A 17,184-nucleotide genomic window follows, 5' to 3' on the forward strand; every position below is an offset into this window, starting at 1 on the left:
TCAGGTCATGATCTCACGGTTAGTGGGTTTGAGCCCCACGTCAGGCTGTGCTGACAACTCAGAGTCCAGAGCCTGTTTCAGATTCTATGTCTCCCTCTCTCTCTGCCCCTCCCTGACTCATGCTGTATTTCTGAATCTCAATAATAATAAACATTTTAAAAAATTAAAAATTTTTTAAAAAGAGTCAATCTTTAGCATTTCTTTCAGTGAAGGTCTGCTGATAGCAAACTCCATTTTGGTTCATAAATATCTTTATCTCATTTAAAAAATATTTTTTGAAGAGTATAGAATTCTATAGAAGTTGGGTTTGTTTGGTTTGCTTTTTAGCACATTGATGTTATTCTACTGTCTTCTGGCTATAGCTATTTCCTTAGTTATTAGCTTAAGGTTGATACTCCTTTGAAAGTAATCAACCTTTTTCCCTGGCTGCCTTTAGGATCTCTCCTCTTTATCCCTGTTCTGTATCACTATGATATGTGTGTCTGCAAGTTGTTGTTGTTGTGTTGTTTCTGATCTTGCTTGAGATTCTTTGGGCTCCGTAGATGATGATTTTTTATCAGTTCTGAAAGATTTTCAGCTATTATATTTCATTGTCTCTACCTCATTCTTTCTCTCAAAAGCTGTGATAACATGTTAGACCTATTGTATTCTCCATACCCTTTATGTCTCTTAACCTATTTCCTATTTTCTAGTATTACACTTGTAATTTTTTCAGAATTATGACCAAATTTGGAGAAGAAACTCTATTCATTCTTTAAGAAATGAAAATGAATTTTAAAATTCCAACATTTTCTTATATTCTTGACAACACTGTTTCTTCAACATTGTTGCTGAAGATTCATACCTAAGAGTTTGGGGTATGTTAGGATAGATATTTAGGGGAGAGGGGAGTGGTAGCCCTTCACCTTCCTCATAGTATCAGGACGTCCTTTCTGGTAATAAAACTAGAAATTGTGTTAGTATGATCTAAGGTCACTAGCCTGTATGTGAGTAATAGGTTTTTCACTTAGGAAGTAGTTCTGAATCCCTCCCCAATTTGTGGCAGTTTTTCCCATATATGTTTATGTACTGGTTAAATTTAACACAAGTGACTCTTTAGTAATGTTAGAATATATTTATATTAACCAGAACTTCAGTTGTTCCTTTGAAAAGGTCATTTATAATTCTGTTTCACTTTTCCCAGGAGATTCTGCTCTGAGGGAGAAATGGGGTTCAGTTTCATCAGGAGTATCCAGCTAACACTGGATGAACTAATAACTAATGAACCAGGCACTGCACTTTCTGCCATGTAACATTACAACAACCCCTTCAAAGAAGGGGCAGAGAGTATTGTAGGAGACAGAAAATATTGTAAATTTATCTTAATCATGAGAAAATAGAGGCTTTAAAAGCTAAACAACATTTCCAAGGATACCCTGCTGAGAACTGGAAACTAGGATTCGAATCCAAATAGTTTAACCTTTGATTCCTTGCTCTTAACACTTATCCTGTCTTGCCTCCCTGGGGAACAGGACATCTGTTTTATATACAGGTGTGATGGGTGTGTGTTTCACAAATAATCTCAGTTTTGTCACAGAAGTCTCAATGGCCTTATGAGAGATCCTTAGCTTATTTCTGTCACATGATGCTATAACATAGATTTGTTCCTGAAATGTGTGTGTGAAGTGAAAGGCAGTGTTCAGGCATCATATCTGGTGTTAGGAGCTGCACACCGTGCTGGTCCCTGGCCACAGCTACACAAATGGCTCCTACTCGGAAAGCCAAGACTAGTGAGTGAGACAGATGCCAGATGATGTAAGGTGAGAAAACAGATGGGGCCTGGAGGAGCACAGAGCACCACTCACCAGAGAAGCTGTAAGGAGACTCTGGAAGAATGTGTGTGACGACAGGACCACAGTACATTCGAGGAGGTACACTAGTGACATGAAGGTTCTGTGTGTCTGTGAAGCAGAGTGTACCTCAAAGAAGTGGGCTCTACCTGGGAGAGGTGGACTGTGAGGATCAGCAGAAGAGCTTCCCAAACGTGCTGGACTCCCCACTCCCATGTTTTCCTCTTTAGTGAGGCTGCAGTGGGGCCCCGAGATCGGTTTGAACGAGTGTCCAATGCTGCTAATGCTGCTGTCAAAGAGCCACACCTTGCGAAGCACACCCTAGAGGGACTTCCCTGTGCGTGAAGGCGCACCACAGCCAGCCTAGAGAGCTCGCCACCCACATCCAGCTCAAGCTCCACGGCCAAGGCACACACCGAAGGACGTGCTGCCCCTTCTTCAGCTGAGGTAGGTAGAAACCTTCAAAAATAACTTTACCAGGACATTAAGAATTCCATTGAGTTATAAAGACTGAAAAAGTGTCGTTTACCCAAAACTCAGTGTGCATCCTCATAGGTGTCCTCATTTGCTCTACAAACACCTAAGCACCTATTGTGTGCCGTCCACAAGCCACTAGGACAGCAGGTGATAAAGCCCCACAGGCCTAGCCTTCTGTCCAGTACAGTGGCCATTAGCTGTTTACACCTAAAATTAGAAATTCCATTCCTCAGTTGTGTTGGCCACATCTCAGTGCTCAGCACATAGATGTAACTAGCAGCAATACAAATAGAGAGCATTCCCATCACAGAAAGTTTTCTGTTGGGCTCTGCTGGTCCAGTGGGCATGACAGACACTGCATACATTGAAAAATGAGTCCAGCTTAGCTCTGAGGGAACAGGGTAAGGTTCAGTGAACTATAGAACAGATCTCATCCAGCCTGGGCATTGTTGACAGAGTGGCAGTGGGATAGGCTGGAGAGGCACAGATGGGAGTTTGGCTTCCATTCCAGTGACTCAATGCTTTTCCTTCAATTCCACAAACTCTTGTGTGCCTTCCAACAAATCCCTTTACTTTAGTACTTTTGAAGGTGACTCATCACAACAGAAAGAGCCCCATCTAGAACTGCATTCTGCAAACTGTTCTACAGAAACATGTCAGCAGGTGTCCCCAATTCCCCTGTCCCAGGAGAGACCCACAGAGCCCATGGTCACTGACCGTTCTGATTAGTCCTGTAGTAAAGGGGCATTTACAGTCTTACATGAGTTAGGTTTCCTGAATGTATATGACCATGTGATAGAATCAACTAGTGAAACAGTTTTGGATCTTACTTTGAGGAGAGCAGGACTAGAACACGCCTCTTATACAACTTTGTCTTGTTTTGCATTATTTATTTGAAAAGCCCTTTGTCAGAAGGTGTTGTGTAGATGAGAGTCCCTTGCTCCTTCTCTGAAGGGCCTTGTAGGACCTGGACATCCTCACACCTCTGTGCCATCAGGCCTCACCAGCTACACGCAGAGAGCAGGCATGCAAGGGGAGCAACATGTTCTTTTATTGATGCAAGTACGTCCAGTCACACCAACAACTGACATCCTGCGTTATGGTACAGCTTTGTACTCAGAGTTCATCTCAAAATACCAAAACATCATAGGGTGTGTCTCAAATTGGGAAAATAAAGTAGCAAACATAGACACTGTATCAGATAGCTACTAGAACTGATGACCCAGTGGAGTGCACACTGACATGAAAGCTCCTTAACTCGCAAGACAGAAGAAAGTGTGCTAACGTTGTATTCCAAATATAGATTCTCAAGTTTTTAGCCTTTCTTTATCCCAAATACATAAACAAAGCAATATGTCTACCAAGATACGCTATGTACTATCTAGAACATCTGAAAAGTGCAAAAACACTGTGACAATACAGTGTAAATAATCCTGCTCCACCCAGGGCTGAGGGCAACGTCCGCATCGGATTGGGGAGCCACCCCTTCCTGAGGCCTCACCTCCACATCTCCAGGATCTCCTAGGAGCTTTGGGAATTAGCAACTAATGGACCCATCCTCACTCGGGCATCTCGGCTGCAGGCTCCTGGGAAGCCAGGCATGCGGAGAGAAACAAGGGTGAGTAGTTCCGAACCTGCTTGTGCAGAATGAAAGCCCTGCTGTGAGGGGGAGAGAGTCAGAGCGGATGGCCCACCTCTGGCTTTTGAGGGATCAGGACATGCCTTCCCACAGCCAGAAAGACAAAATGAGTGTACTCTTCAAGTTTGGGTATGGAAAATACCTCTCATTGCTGGGCAGTTTTCTGTGAGTGGGCTCCAGCAGTCTGGTCTGGCTAATATTCTGTTTCAGAATCTCTTCAGGGGCGCCCCCCACCCAGAGGGAAAGAGGAGGCAGTCCGCTAGAATACCAATTTGTGAGTTGCTTCTTTTCACTTTGTACTAGTTTCAGGAACTGCTTTAAATGTCCCTGTCCTCAAGTCCACCTTGTTCTCTCTTCACTACAGCTCAGCGTACCTCTCAGTTACAGCCTGGGAAACAGACAATTCCACCACACCCTCCCCCCCCCACATTTATTTTAGATTTTCTCTTTTCCTAAAATGTAGTTGAAGAACAATTTGCCAGACATATTCCAACAGAAAATATGCTGCCAGTTATCCCCCTGCCCCTCCCCGACCCCCTAAATCCCTGATAAAGGAAAATGAAAATGTAAACTTTGGAAAGCCTGTACTCAAGGTTTGCTTCTAGAAGTATGCAAATGAGGCCCCCTGGCCAGCCAAGCCCTTCTTGCTAGAACCTCTCTGGCCTAGGCTTTGAGGGCAGGTACTTTGTGGCCCAGGTCAGAGCTCTCCTGGCATTTCCCTGGCACTGGCTGGCTGAGGGCTAAAAGAACGGAGTGGGAGACCGGCCCTCCAGTACTCTCTAAGGCACTAACCCCGACATCAGAGACACTGGCTGGAAGGGCGCCCAAGCAGGCAGGGCTCACATTGGTTTTGGTTGGGTTTTTTTTTTTTTTAATATTTTTTCATAAGATGTTAATAATCAAAAGTAGAAAATAAAAATCTACATTTCATTAGAATAAGATGTTATCATGGATGCCATCTCCCATGATACTCTTTCCCCACCCTCCCCGAAGCAGGGCCCTGCCCTGTTATTTAAAATAAACAACAAAAAAAAAAACTTTGTAAGTGCCAAAGGTTGATGCATGAAATAATTACTTTTTTTCCATAAAAGTTATATACAAAATGGACCCCAACCAGTGAGGCCTCCTCATCTCAACCCTTATCAATCAGGATTAAAACTCAGTGCATGTGTGTGCTTCATCCAGCGTCTGCAGGCTGCATCCACGCCTTCAGGCTCTGTTAAGGAGAGTCGTCCTAAAGGTAAGCAGGGCATAGAGAAATGGTCAGGTGGTTGGCAGGCCCCTCCCCTGAGCAGGCAGAAGGCAGGCCACACTATTTGGGGAGGGCTTGGATTCAAAGAGCCAGCCATCAGGGGAAGGGTCAGGGACACTCAGACCCAAGTCCTCAGCCTCCCACCGACTGGCAGCCTGTGCAGAGACCCCCCCCCCCCCCGGCCGCCTTTCAGAAGGGCAGACCCATCACGCTCCCCAGTCCTGTCCCTTCCGGTAGACTCGGGCACGGGGATGGTCTCAGGAGCTCGCAGGCCTGTCCCTGGGGTTCTCCTACCTGAGAGTCTTCCAGCTATCCTTCTCCATGTGGTTTTCAGGACCTTCACTTTCAAAGGAGGCGATGAAGAGAGCTAAGAGATGACAAGCCCCTCAGAACCCATGTCCACATGCAGTGAGTCTGCCTACTATACCAGTTGTCCCTTCCTTTCTAGGGGTGCAACTGGGCCTGTCCACAGGTCTCTACTCCCTGAGGTTCTAGAGCTCCCATCTTTGGGACTGAGAAGTTTCCTGGTTCTGCAGCACTATCAGGTGGCTTCCAGAGCCCCCTCTACCCACAGCTCCCCCCGGTGATCAAGCCTGCCTCCCAGGGTAACCCCCCCCCAATGAAAGCAGAGGACATGGGGGCATCAGGGTGACATGTACAGTGTGGGGAGGTGGGTGTGCTGCCCTGGGGCACTGGGCCTCACCTTCCTCGCTGTAGATGGGTGCCGTGAGCAGGTAGTTCTGAATCTTCTTGTCCTTCTCGAAGGGACACTCTACCTGAGTCCATGTCATGAACTCATGGATCTGTCTGGAGATTTCCCAAAATTTCTGAAGGTACAGAAGACCAACTGGATGTTCATTTGTCACCTTATGCTTGAAATCCTTGGTTTGTTCAGGGGATGTAGGTTCTGGTTTCATTCTGCACCCCAGCAAGATGGGCTGACTGTGGCCACAGCAACACTTCATGCAGCATTAGAGCCAGTAAGTGTCCCCAAGACCACTCCATCCTGCACTTTGCCTAAGCCTGAGGCTGCAGCAGGGTCTGTGCCTCCCCCCGTGCAAGACTCAGAGGGCCGCATCTGGGACTCCAGGCTGAGGCAGGTATGCCAGCCATACCCAGCACAGCACCACCAACCTGAACGTGTCATGACCTCATTCTCTGGGGAGCTGTAGGGGAAACAGGGCTGTCCAGTACTCCGTCACACAGGTAAGGGTAGGAAGGAGTTATGGATTCTTACACAGGCCCCAATCACCTTTGTCCTACCTTCCCACCATTGGCCAGCTACCCTTGGCTTTCATCTGGAATTCTGCTGCCTCTTCCTCCCTGCTTGAGTACCTTATTGCCTAAAACCTTTCTTACTCCTAAACCCCCAGAAGTAGCCCCTTCTCTACTCTCTGGTGGGGTCAGTGTTGGGACCCAGGTCCTGGGTAAATACGACTTCCCTGTGGCTCCAAGCCCAGAAGGGTTGGAGCCACACTTAAACTATGCAAACAACACACGTAACCCACCCTGGAGCTTTCAGTCCTAAAGGCCTTTCTGCAAAGGGCCACTGCCTTGCTGCTCTAGTGGCACAGATTCTGCCTGCCCTAGGGTAACGCTGGGAGGCCTGTCCTGCCCTGTGTTGGGACAGTCTGGCCCCCCTCCCCTCAGATCACAAGAGTGTTGAGCTCACCTTGAAGTTAACATGCCCATTGGGCAAGTGGTTGGTATGGATTTTGTGCAGGAAATAAATGTCCTTAACGAAAAGGTTGAATACAGGGATAACGATCTTCTCTCTGCTGCTGTTGGCCATCTGGGACCTTTGTGTGGCCCCCTGCAGGGCAGTGCGGTAGTTGCAGAAGTTGCTGGATGGGTCCATGTGGTGCTGTGGGCAGACAGGAGGACCTGGTTGGCAGTGGTCTCCCTGAACCCCAGACTTGCTCAGGATGCCCCTTTGCAGAGCAGGAAACAGTGGTGGGGAAGGCACTTCCCCCCCCCCGGGCAGCCCTGGACTGTCACCAGAAGAGGCCTCCTTTCTGGGAGTGAGCACCTGGCTGAGTACTGGGTTTGGATCCAAACATGAGGAAAGTTACAGAGAGGTCTCACAGCTCCCATACACCTCTTCCCTGCCCTGCTGAGCCTGAGTCTCACTTCTTTCCTCTCAAAACCTTCCTTTGCCCCTCTCCTTGGACCAATATCTCCCTAAGCTGACGAGCTCCATAAGACACATTTGCAGAAAGTGGATTCTGTGATCAAATAACTTCAGGGAAGGCTGCAGGTAAACCTACCTGCCCTTGGGCCGCCCAGATGATCCAGGACCACAGGAATTCAAGCCAGTAAAAGGCCAGTCTCTGCTTTGTCAGCATCACCCCAGCAACACCCCAGGGCCCACTTTTATCAAGCTCTTTCATAACCACTCTCCAGAACTTGCCTAAAGCAATGCCAGTTCTGACTACAGTCCCAAGGGCCAAGGAGCATTTCAGCTACCGCCCTCCTAGAGCAGCCAGGCCAGCTCAACATGGCCTACACCAGATGGTACTGTGGGCAGTGGGTTCCGAGCAAGGGGGCAGAGTGTGATGGGAGGCCCACCCCTCCTCAGGCCAATGTAGGACAAGGCTGAGGTGCCTACCTCCAAGACGTCAAACTTGGCCGTCTTGACTTTGGACCATGTTTTCTTCAGCCTCGCCACAGGACTGAGGTTCATGCCAGCTGCAGGGAACAGCAAGTAGAGTCAGGGTGGGGTTAGGTAGGCCAGGCAGAAGCTGGATAGGAAGCCCCTGGGGCCAGGCCACTCACAGATGATGGCCATCATGGAGTTGAAATTCCCGATGTTGAAGCACTCCCGGGCCACATCAATAAAGAACTCTAGCATGCGGGTCCGGTGCTTCTTCTTCACCACCTGGAGAGCAGCCAAACAGCCTCAGCGTGAGCCCACCACAGGAGCACCCCCCACCCCCACCCCGAGCAGTCCCTGAAGAGCAGCCTAGACAGGAGCTACGCTGGGCCCTCAGAGCTGTCAGACCCGGGGCTGGGGAGATGCTCGCCGGCTGCAGAGGCAGGAATACAGCTGTGGCATCTTCGACGCTGGGCAGAGGGCAGTCTGAGAGTACTAAGGGGGTCCCAGGTAAACTCCCAGAACATGCTGGGTGCACTCCATGGATGGGCGTCTCTCATAATTACTGTGAGATTGGCCAGGAGGTAGGGGGGAGCAGGGTGCTGGTGACCCAGCAATGGAGGCTTCTGTCTCGACTTTCAAAGTATTATTATCTGAGGGGTATAGAAGTCAAAGCCTCAGGCAGCACTCTGGGTCCAGAGAAGGGACAGTGCCATCCCACCCATATGGGCCATGCAGCACTTACCCGGCACACCTCAGTGGCCACTAGCATGCTAAGGCAATTGAACCAGTTGTCATAGGCCTCCAGGCTGTAGGTCTTGGTCAGGTCCCCTCGGCACTGGGGGAAACAGAACAGGTCACAGGGAACCTGAGGACACGGCCAGGAGGTGCTGCCCCAGCCCTAACCCCAGAAATGAGGAGCAGGAACCATGGCCAAAAGAGACTGAAAGTGATGGTGGGGTGTGGGCAGCTGGACAGGTCCAGGGGTCCCAGGATGCCCCGTCCCCAGGCTCCTGGGAACGCTGGCCCCCTTCCGGTATGCATCACCCTGCATAGCTGTCTGCTGACCCCTTGGAGCAGGCACCAGGCCAGACCCATATCATTTGGCTGTGAGGCCCCCCACCCTGCATAGGTATAAGTGCTAGGCCCACCCTAAGGCCACCCCAGAGCACACAGCAGCCCCTCACCCGGTGCTTGTCCCGAGAGTCCATGTGGCTGACGATCTGCATCAGGTCCTCAGGGTGAATGCTGCTGACCCTCTCCTAGGATGGGCGAGGAGGTAACACAAGACGGGTGATGAACCTGCCACTCCAGGCAGGCCCCACACTCAGGGTGCAGGCCATGTTTAGAGTAGCAGAGAAGACCTTCCTGCAGGTGCACACTACAGAGCACCCAGCCAGGGGGCAGGCCCTGAAAGGCACCCCAGGGGTCGGAAAGGCCCTCCCCTGGGAGGGGAGAAAACAGGGCTTCATGGAATGAGGTGGAAGTCTTGGGGGCAGTGGCTGCTAGGTGCAGGGTACCTTCCCAGCCCAGGGCATATGCAAAATGAGGTGACAGGGTAGGGGACCAGGCTCTCCCACTCTAAGCCCTTCACCTCCTGGGCCAGTCCCCTTCACCCCAGCCCCTCCCAAATACTTGAGGTTGCTGTGATCCCGGGACCCAGAAGCTGACAAGTGCAGCGCTATTCTGCGAAAGATGCTGGGGGCGGCCAGCGGCCTCGAGGTCCTTGGTGAATGCACCCCCGCCCCCGTGCCAGGCAGGGCACACTGTGGAACTGACCAGCTCGATATGAGTCAGCTGCTGGGCCAGCACCAGGGGGTCGCAGCACACGCCCAGGATGTCCTTCTGAGTGGCTGGCGGCTTAGCCTTGAGGACAGACCCTTTGTCCATGGCTGGAGAGCGAAGCTTGTCCCGCAGCTCCTGAAGCTGGCTCCGGGCAGCCAGCGACAGCAGCAGGCTCTGTGTCATTTGGGCAATGGCCTTCTTCACTGTGCCATTCTCCTGTGGGGATCAGGGGACAACAAAGGTTAGGTTAGGACAAGACCACCCCCTCTCCAGAGAAACCCATTTCCTCTCCAAGGATGTGCCTAACTTTGAGCGCACATTCCTACTCAAACCTACCATGAGTGTTTGGGCCTTGGAAGACAGAATGGAACAGTGTGGGCTCCTCTGAGTACTAGTGAGGAGGGTGCTCAGCCAGCTGTCCCGTGGGGTTGGGAGCTGAGGGCCAGGGCAGGGCCAGGGGTAGGCTGCTGGGTCTGAAAACCATGGTTTTCCTAACGGTGTCCAGCCGAACTACTTTTGGCTTCCCCACAGCAGGGAAGAGAGCATTCGGAAGGGCTTCCTCCAGGACCAGGAACCTTCCTCCCTGGATGGAAGCAGCCCCGGCGCCTGCTGGAACTCTCCTGGGCTTTCTGAGCCCTCCAGCCAGAGAGCACTTCCATTGTGGAGCCCCAGCCATCCAGGTTTCCTGTCTCTACGGCAGGCCAGGATGGGAGCCAGAGATGCAGACGGGCTCTTAAAACTTCTTACTAGGTCCCCATTCCACTCACCCCAAGCACGAGAGAGGTGGGGCCTGTGCTCATTCTGGCCCATTGCTGGACAGCTGAGTCTTGTGAGGAGGGGCACAAATGGAGCCATCCAGCAGTTGTCTTGGGACGGTGACCACATAGAGGACCACGTACAGAGCAGCTGTCCCTGAAGAGCCACCCTCCTGTGAGAGTAGACACCCTCCCCCAGACACACACCCAAGGGGTCCTGCCAGGGTCCAAGGAAGACTCACCTCGTCACACTGTGTGACCCGGTGGGTGATGGCCTTGAGTTCAGCCATGGCCTTCTCATCCTGGAAGTCATAGGGGAAGGCCTCCGTCCACTCCTTTAACAGCTGCACAATCTTGGCTGAGAAGGACTTCAGCTTGGCCTGGGGCAGCAGGGCATAAGGTCACCGTCCAGAGTGGGCACAGGAGGGCCAGTGGTACAAGCTTCCCCATCTCCCCCAGCTCTGCAACACCCCCACACCCACTATCCCCCGCAGGACCTGCACCCCAGCCCCATGCTGGGGCGAGGGTGCTAGGGAGGGACATCCCCCACTCTGTCCACCTGTGGCTGTGTCGTACCTGCTTAGTTTCATAGGCCCCCTTTCGTCAGCTCTTTTTCACTTATTTTCAAAACACCTGTCCTCTCATTACCGTGACATAGAAAACTAGTTTTCCTTTGCTGTAATTAGAAGTAACCCACTTAAAATGACAACAACAATGAAAACCAAGGAAAATTGCTAAAAATGAGAGACTCTCGGGGCTCCTGGGTGGCTCGGTTGGGCGTCCAGCTCTTGATTTTGGTTCGGTCATGATCTCATAGTTTGTGGGTTCAAGCCCTGCATCAGGCTCTGCGCTGGCAGCACGGAGCCTGCTTGGAATTTTATCTCCCCCTCTCTCTGCCCCTCCCCGACTTGCTCTGTATGTCTCTCAAAAATAAATAAAAATAAACCAAAAAAAATTTTTTAAGTGAGATTCTTGCCTGCCCCCTCTCAGTTAAAAGCAGGTTGGCAAGTGCCGGGAAGGGGTGCAGACACTGAGGCATCCCTCTCTGGACCTCCTATCATTACAGATGGGCTGGGCACCCCTGCTTTCACCCTGGGTCCACACACAGGTGAGGCCTGAGCAGAATGTCCCAAATGCTTGGCTGCAATACCCCAGCTGGTCTTCAGGGCCCAGCCCCACACTGTCCCACTGAAGTGCCCACACCCCTCCTGTGCCCACCGCGGCTCCTCCTCAGCACCGACCAGCTCCCTGCCTGCCTGGACCTGCCCAACCTGGACTGTCCAGCTGCCCTGGGGGCCTCTCACCACTCTCCATCCCCACATCCGCCCCCAGCCCTGCTGAGCTGCCTCCAACCTGCCTGATTCTGGCCATGTCCCCAGCTGGTCCCCTAGTGATGGCTTCCCATGCCTTAGGGAGCCTGTCCCAGCTGGCCCCTCACTCCCTGTAGCCACTCCTCCCAGCCAGAGCCCAGTGCAGACGGCATCCAGCGGGCCTTGCTGATGCTTCCCCAGAGGACCACAGCACCCCACACTCTTCTGCAGCTAGGGACTTGAATCCCCTCAGAGGCCCTGCGGTGCATGTCTCCATGCTGCCCTTCCGCCTATACTTTCATCTCCCCACCCACCACCACCCCACTTTGACTTATTTCCACCTGTCTCTTCAGGAGCCTTTCCCAACCCTCAGGCTGTGCTCAGTGCCTGTCTTCCTGCTTCCAGGGACTCCAGGAGTGCATCCCCACGCCCCTCTGACAGGGAGACTCCGTTCCCAGGCCTGTGCCGCAAACCTGCAGGGGCAGGTGGCCTAGCCTGGTGGAGGGAAGGTGGAGGGGAAAGTCATCAGCCAGCAGGGACGGGACGTGCGCTGCCACAGCCCAGACTAGGCTCTGCCAGCCCTCTCTCAGCACACCTACCGCCCCGTCTTCTGCACCAGACCCTGGGCTTCTGCAAGCCTCATCCGAAGCACATGCCCCCGGGGACAGCCTGTGGTTTCTCGGCTGTCCTGGCTCCCCATAGCCTGGCTCAGTATGAAGAGACAGCAGGGGCAGTGAGCCGTATTTGAGTCACTGCAAACCACTCTGAGCAGGAGTCAGCCTGAGACTGCTGCCACCTAACCCCCCGCCCCCGCCAGAGGGGTCAGTGACCCAGGTCCCACTGGCAGCTTTTCTACCAGCTGGGGGTCCCGGCCCTGACCAGGGTTGCTGGCAGAGCTCTCTGCTGTGGCTCTTTCGTGAAAAGGGGTGCGAGTGCCCACCAAGAGCAGTCACTTCCAGCATCCCATGGAGAGTACTCGGCTCTGGGTGCACCCTGTGCCAAACAGGGATCCATGCCCCGAGGGTGCCAGGAAGGCCAGAAACAAGCCAACCTGCCCGATCACAGAGGGCCCCCTGCTGGGCTCAGCCAGACCTGACCTGCCAGAAGGACAGAGATAGGCAGCACCCGGCTGCACCTTTACCTTCTCAGACCCGGTCTCCAGCTGCTGCCTCTGCTCCAGGCAGATCTGCCCCACGCGGGCCAGCAGGTCATGAGGGGGAATGAAGACCCGGGAGCTCAAGAGAAATGTAAAGATGTATGTCCTCTGAAGAAGAGACAGGGAGAGAGGATGAAGAGGAGGTCGGGCTGGTGTGGCCCTCTCCAGCTATGGTCACAGCCTGTCCAGCCACTCCCCGGGCCCCACAACACCATCCAGCAGCCATGCCTTCTCCTGCATGGTTTACCCCACCTTGGATGTCCTTCCTTTTCACTCACTGCCACCCAAATCCTGCCTCCCTTGCAAGGCACAGATCAAACCCCACATCCCCGCAGCAACTGGAGGCTTCCCCTGACAAGCTCAGCCCCCAGCAGGCTTGCTCTGCTGGAATTCTCCTCCGTCCCCCCCCACGGTGGGAGCTAATGTCGGGGAGACGCTCCCAGCCTGCGTGAGCCCCCTGCTCAGCCCGCAGTGCTTCCAGGGTCAGTCTCCAAGCCTTCTTGTCCAGATCTTCACTTGCCTTGCTGGTGGCGGGCAGAGTGGGGCATTCTTGAACCCAGCACCCAGCATCAGGGATTGTCACAAGCCCCTGTGCTAATAACCAGCTCTAGGCCTTACGTCCACCCGCCATACCAGGTCCCCTCTGCCCCACATCCATGTGCCCTTGTCCCTGGGCTCTGTGGTACAGTTTCTGAAAGGCCCTCAAGATCTGGACTAAAAGGTGTCAGGGAACAGAGGCCAGGGCTTCTCTGAAGCCTTTGGTCTGACATGGGTCAGCACCTGTGAGATCTTCACACGCCCCTGCCTGCAGACAGGTTGGACCTAGGAGGGGGGCAGCTGCCTGAAGCTCTCCTGGGGACTCTACCCCTACATGGCTGCTGTAGGCTGGGGGGGAGGGGAGGGGGGTGCTGGGACCCTCTGCCCTCACTCTGGGCCCAGAGGAGCAGGTCTTCCTTGCTCCAGCCCAAAGCAAGTGGGCCATGTTTGCTGGGAGCAGAGGCCTTACAGAACAGACCTCAAGGCCTCGGGCCCTCACTGCCTCCCTGCAGCCTTCAGAAGCCACCTGAGATTCTCCTGGGAACAGCAGAGGTTCCTCTAAACCCCTCCCTCCCTGTGCCCCCCCCCCCAGACTCCCCATGCCCTGTCCCCAGGCTGTACAGCATGGGTGCTCAGGGATCCCAGCTGGTTGGTGGACCCTTCTAGGCAGATGGCTCAGACGTGTGATGAAAGTCACCCAGGCATCACACTTTGGCGTTCCTAGCCCAGGCAAGGAGAGCACCCAGGGAGGAGCTGTGCATTTCCCAGGAGCACAGAGACTCACTGGTATGCGTGCAACCCCAGCTGCCCACATACATGGGGGAGGGGAGCAGTGGGGGGGAGGGAGGGAACCCAGGAGCTTGGCAGAGAAGCTGAGGCCCAGCTGGACTCTGCCGGCCCTCCCTCTGCACTACCACCCCTTTACTCTCTTCCGGAAAGCAGGGGGTGATCCCGGGGCATAGTGTTTGGGAGATAATACTGGTAACAACTGAGGAGGTCCCTCGGGTCAGACCTAGAAGAGGAATAGCTCCTCCCACAAGGCCACAGAGCAGTGGAGGTTGGAGGTGCTGGGCCCTGGGAGGCTTCTTCAGGACACCTGACCTTTAGCTGCAGTGTCTGCACCACCAGTACCAGCCCCAGCCCAGCTTTGGGAGGGTTTTCAAGTAGCACGGGCTAGACAGCTCCAGGAGGAAGGTAGGAGGCCTGACATGTTGGGGCGGGGCGGAGGGGGGAGGGTGGCAGTGCCAGGAACACGAACACCCAGAAGCTGAGTTGGCTCCATCCCATTAGATAAAAGCTAGAGAGTGGAGGGGGGCGATTCCTTCCTGACCCTCCCTTGCCAACCCATGTCAGAGGCCAAGGCCAGCAAGCACAGTGCTGCCCTCAGGAGGGAGGGGGGGCCCTGAAAGGGGGCTGTCGCAGCTTGGCTCTCCAAAGGGAGCAGGCAGGCCCAATACCACTGCTGCTCAGAGATGTCACCTCTCATAGGCAAAAGGGAAGCCACACATGACAAGGGAACTCTTTCTGTCTGTTCTAAGAATGTAGCAGTGGCATCTTGAAATGAAGAGGATCTGAATTGTTGCAGAAGGCCAGTCCCGCCTATGCGGGCCTGTGCCTGGGGTCTGCATGCTGGCTGGGCATGGCAGGGCTGTCCCCTCTTTATTCTGGACCATGGCGTGTCATGCACAAAACAAACTTCCCAGCTCAGGGACAGGACACATGCTGGGTGGACCCTCACCAGGACCCCAAGGCTCCAGCCCTACCCCTTAGACTCTTCTTCGGTTAGACCCTGTCCAGAGCTCAGGCCCCTGTTCTACCCCCTTGTGTATCTGCTTCCTTATGCCACCAAGGCTGTCTCCCAGCTGCCTGGGGTCAGCAGGGGTGTCACTGCAGGTTCCCCTCCACCGCAGGGGCAGTAGGGCAGAGCAGGAGGTAGGGCTGAGGCTCCCTGATGGGCTGCCCCTCCCCTACTGCTCTGTCCAGCTCTGTCTGGGGCTCCCTTCCCCCCTGGAACCAAGGTGGCCCTGATCAGTCCCACCCATCTCCAGGCCCCAGGCACTTACATCCGGGTAATAGTCCACTGTGGGGACCAGGTGCTCCATCAAAGCCTCCAGGGACCCAGAGATGAGGCGTCCCTCTTGGAAGACGAGGTCCCCAGAGCTGCCGGCCCCGCTTCCTCGCTCCCCCATGCCAGGCAGCACCTGTCCGCTACAGCTGGGCCCAAGAATGCTGGAGAAGACGACAGACGTCTGGGGCATAGTTTCCTGGGAGAGAAGAAAGAGGCATCACAGGCCTGGTCACCTGCAGCCCAAGTGCAAGTGCACAGTGAGAGTCCCGGCAGGGCCAGGAGGGGCTCCCTACCCAAGGGTGGGCATTAAATGTCAGCTCAGGTGGGTAGACAAATTCCTAAGCAGCCCTACAGCCACTGAGTGATAAATATTTCTTCAACACCTGCTCCACGCATACCAGGCCTCGTTTCTAGAACCTGAACACACAGAACCCTGCCTCCTCGGGTCACATCCCAGTGGAAGAAGAGAAACTATGGGGAAAAACAATGCCCAGAAGAGGAGAACCCTGAGCATTTCAGGGTGGTCAAGATGGCATTGCAATAGACTGATGGTGTCAGTCATGCAGCTGCTTGGAATAAGAAAGGAACACTCTTGGGGCGCCTGGGTGGCTTAGTCGGTTAAGCGTCCGACTTTCGCTTAGGTCATGATCTCGCGCTTCGTGGGTTCGAGCCCCGCATCGGGCTCTGTGCTGACTGCCAGCTCAGAGCCTGGAGCCTGTTTCAGTCTGTGACTCCCTCTCTCTCTGACCTTCCCCTGCTCACGCTGTCTCTCTCTCTCTCTCCTAGATATAAGTAAAACATTAAAAAAAATTTAAAAAAAAAAAAAAAAAAAAAAAAAAAAAAAAAAAAAAAAAAAAAAAAAAAAGAAAGGAACACTCTAGGTATAAGAGACATCAGGTACCATGGTCCTGAGGCCAGTGTGTGTGGAGGGAAGGAGCAGGGAGAGTGGTCTAAGTAACACGCCAGACCATGCACAGTGTGGGCCAGGTGCTATTCCTCTGAGACCGGAGGCATGGAGGCTCTGATCACAAGAATGACCTGACTCCGCGTGAATGTCACTATTTCAGCTATGTGGAGACCCAGCAAGTGAAGGATCTGAAAATCAATTGGAGGGCTTTGCCATAACCCAGGGAGGGATTGCTCAGGTCAGGTGGTAGCAGAGGAGGGGAGCAGGGTCAACTCTGAAGGCTGCGAAAAATGGTCTCAGGCCTGAGTAATTGACCAGTCTGGGGAAGAACGAGGGTGGGGTTTGGCGAAAGATCTGGAACTTGATTTCGGACATGCTAAATATGAAATACCCTTTAGATGTACATGTCTGACAGCAGTCTCAGGGGTGCTCAGTGGTCCCACAGCTAGGGCTGCACACAGTGGCCTGGCCTGTTATGACCGGGAGGCTGAGGGGCCCACCTCTCCCTGCAGCAGAGCCGCTTAGTGGAAGTCCTCATGAGCGCTAGGAGAGTCTGCAGCCCTCCTGGGCCTCGGTTTCCCGTTGCCCAGGGCAGCTGGCAGCACCTGGGAGGTGCTGCACGGGGACCGGAGGGAGGCGCATCGGCCAGCCTGAGGCCCCAAGGCTAGTGCCCATGACTGTGCTCTCCCTCCTGTGGCTTGACTGGTGCCACCCTCTCCCCTCTCAGCGGGCAGGCAGGTCCAGGCTGGAGTCCAGGAGCGGGCACTGGTGAGTAGGCACCTCTACCCCTGCACCTGTCCCCCCTGCCCCCCCCCAGCCACCCACCCACCCCGTGCCTCCCTAGAGGCGGAGGCTCCTTCCTGCGCTTAGCGGAGC

General features: G+C 53.8%; 1 protein-coding gene and 1 long non-coding RNA gene across 3 annotated transcripts in view; one reads left to right on the plus strand and one right to left on the minus strand.

The window, feature by feature from the left end:
* Window positions 1–1,749: 1,749 nt before the first annotated feature.
* Window positions 1,750–5,932, plus strand: LOC120249249. The gene is made up of 4 exons (XR_005532815.1): window positions 1,750–2,276; window positions 3,753–3,924; window positions 5,037–5,185; window positions 5,532–5,932. It is a non-coding gene; the product is annotated as an uncharacterized LOC120249249 (long non-coding RNA).
* RASGEF1A (RasGEF domain family member 1A) overlaps window positions 5,114–17,184 on the minus strand; it is an 84,110-nt gene continuing 72,039 nt past the window's right edge. For both annotated transcript variants that reach the window (XM_039257760.1, XM_039257759.1), the window contains exons 2-13: window positions 15,397–15,597; window positions 12,782–12,904; window positions 10,573–10,710; window positions 9,570–9,791; window positions 8,978–9,052; window positions 8,536–8,628; window positions 7,973–8,075; window positions 7,806–7,885; window positions 6,870–7,061; window positions 5,901–6,024; window positions 5,492–5,564; window positions 5,114–5,179 (exon numbers count right to left, since the gene is read on the minus strand). In XM_039257760.1, the coding sequence (XP_039113691.1) occupies window positions 5,155–5,179; window positions 5,492–5,564; window positions 5,901–6,024; window positions 6,870–7,061; window positions 7,806–7,885; window positions 7,973–8,075; window positions 8,536–8,628; window positions 8,978–9,052; window positions 9,570–9,791; window positions 10,573–10,710; window positions 12,782–12,904; window positions 15,397–15,591 (1,443 nt within the window). In that variant the 5' untranslated portion in view covers window positions 15,592–15,597 and the 3' untranslated portion in view covers window positions 5,114–5,154. The remainder of the gene's footprint in view (window positions 5,180–5,491; window positions 5,565–5,900; window positions 6,025–6,869; window positions 7,062–7,805; window positions 7,886–7,972; window positions 8,076–8,535; window positions 8,629–8,977; window positions 9,053–9,569; window positions 9,792–10,572; window positions 10,711–12,781; window positions 12,905–15,396; window positions 15,598–17,184) is intronic.

This window comes from Hyaena hyaena, unplaced genomic scaffold (assembly GCF_003009895.1).
Source record: "Hyaena hyaena isolate Hyena2069 unplaced genomic scaffold, ASM300989v1 scaffold_631, whole genome shotgun sequence".
NCBI classification, from domain to species: Eukaryota; Metazoa; Chordata; class Mammalia; order Carnivora; family Hyaenidae; genus Hyaena; species Hyaena hyaena.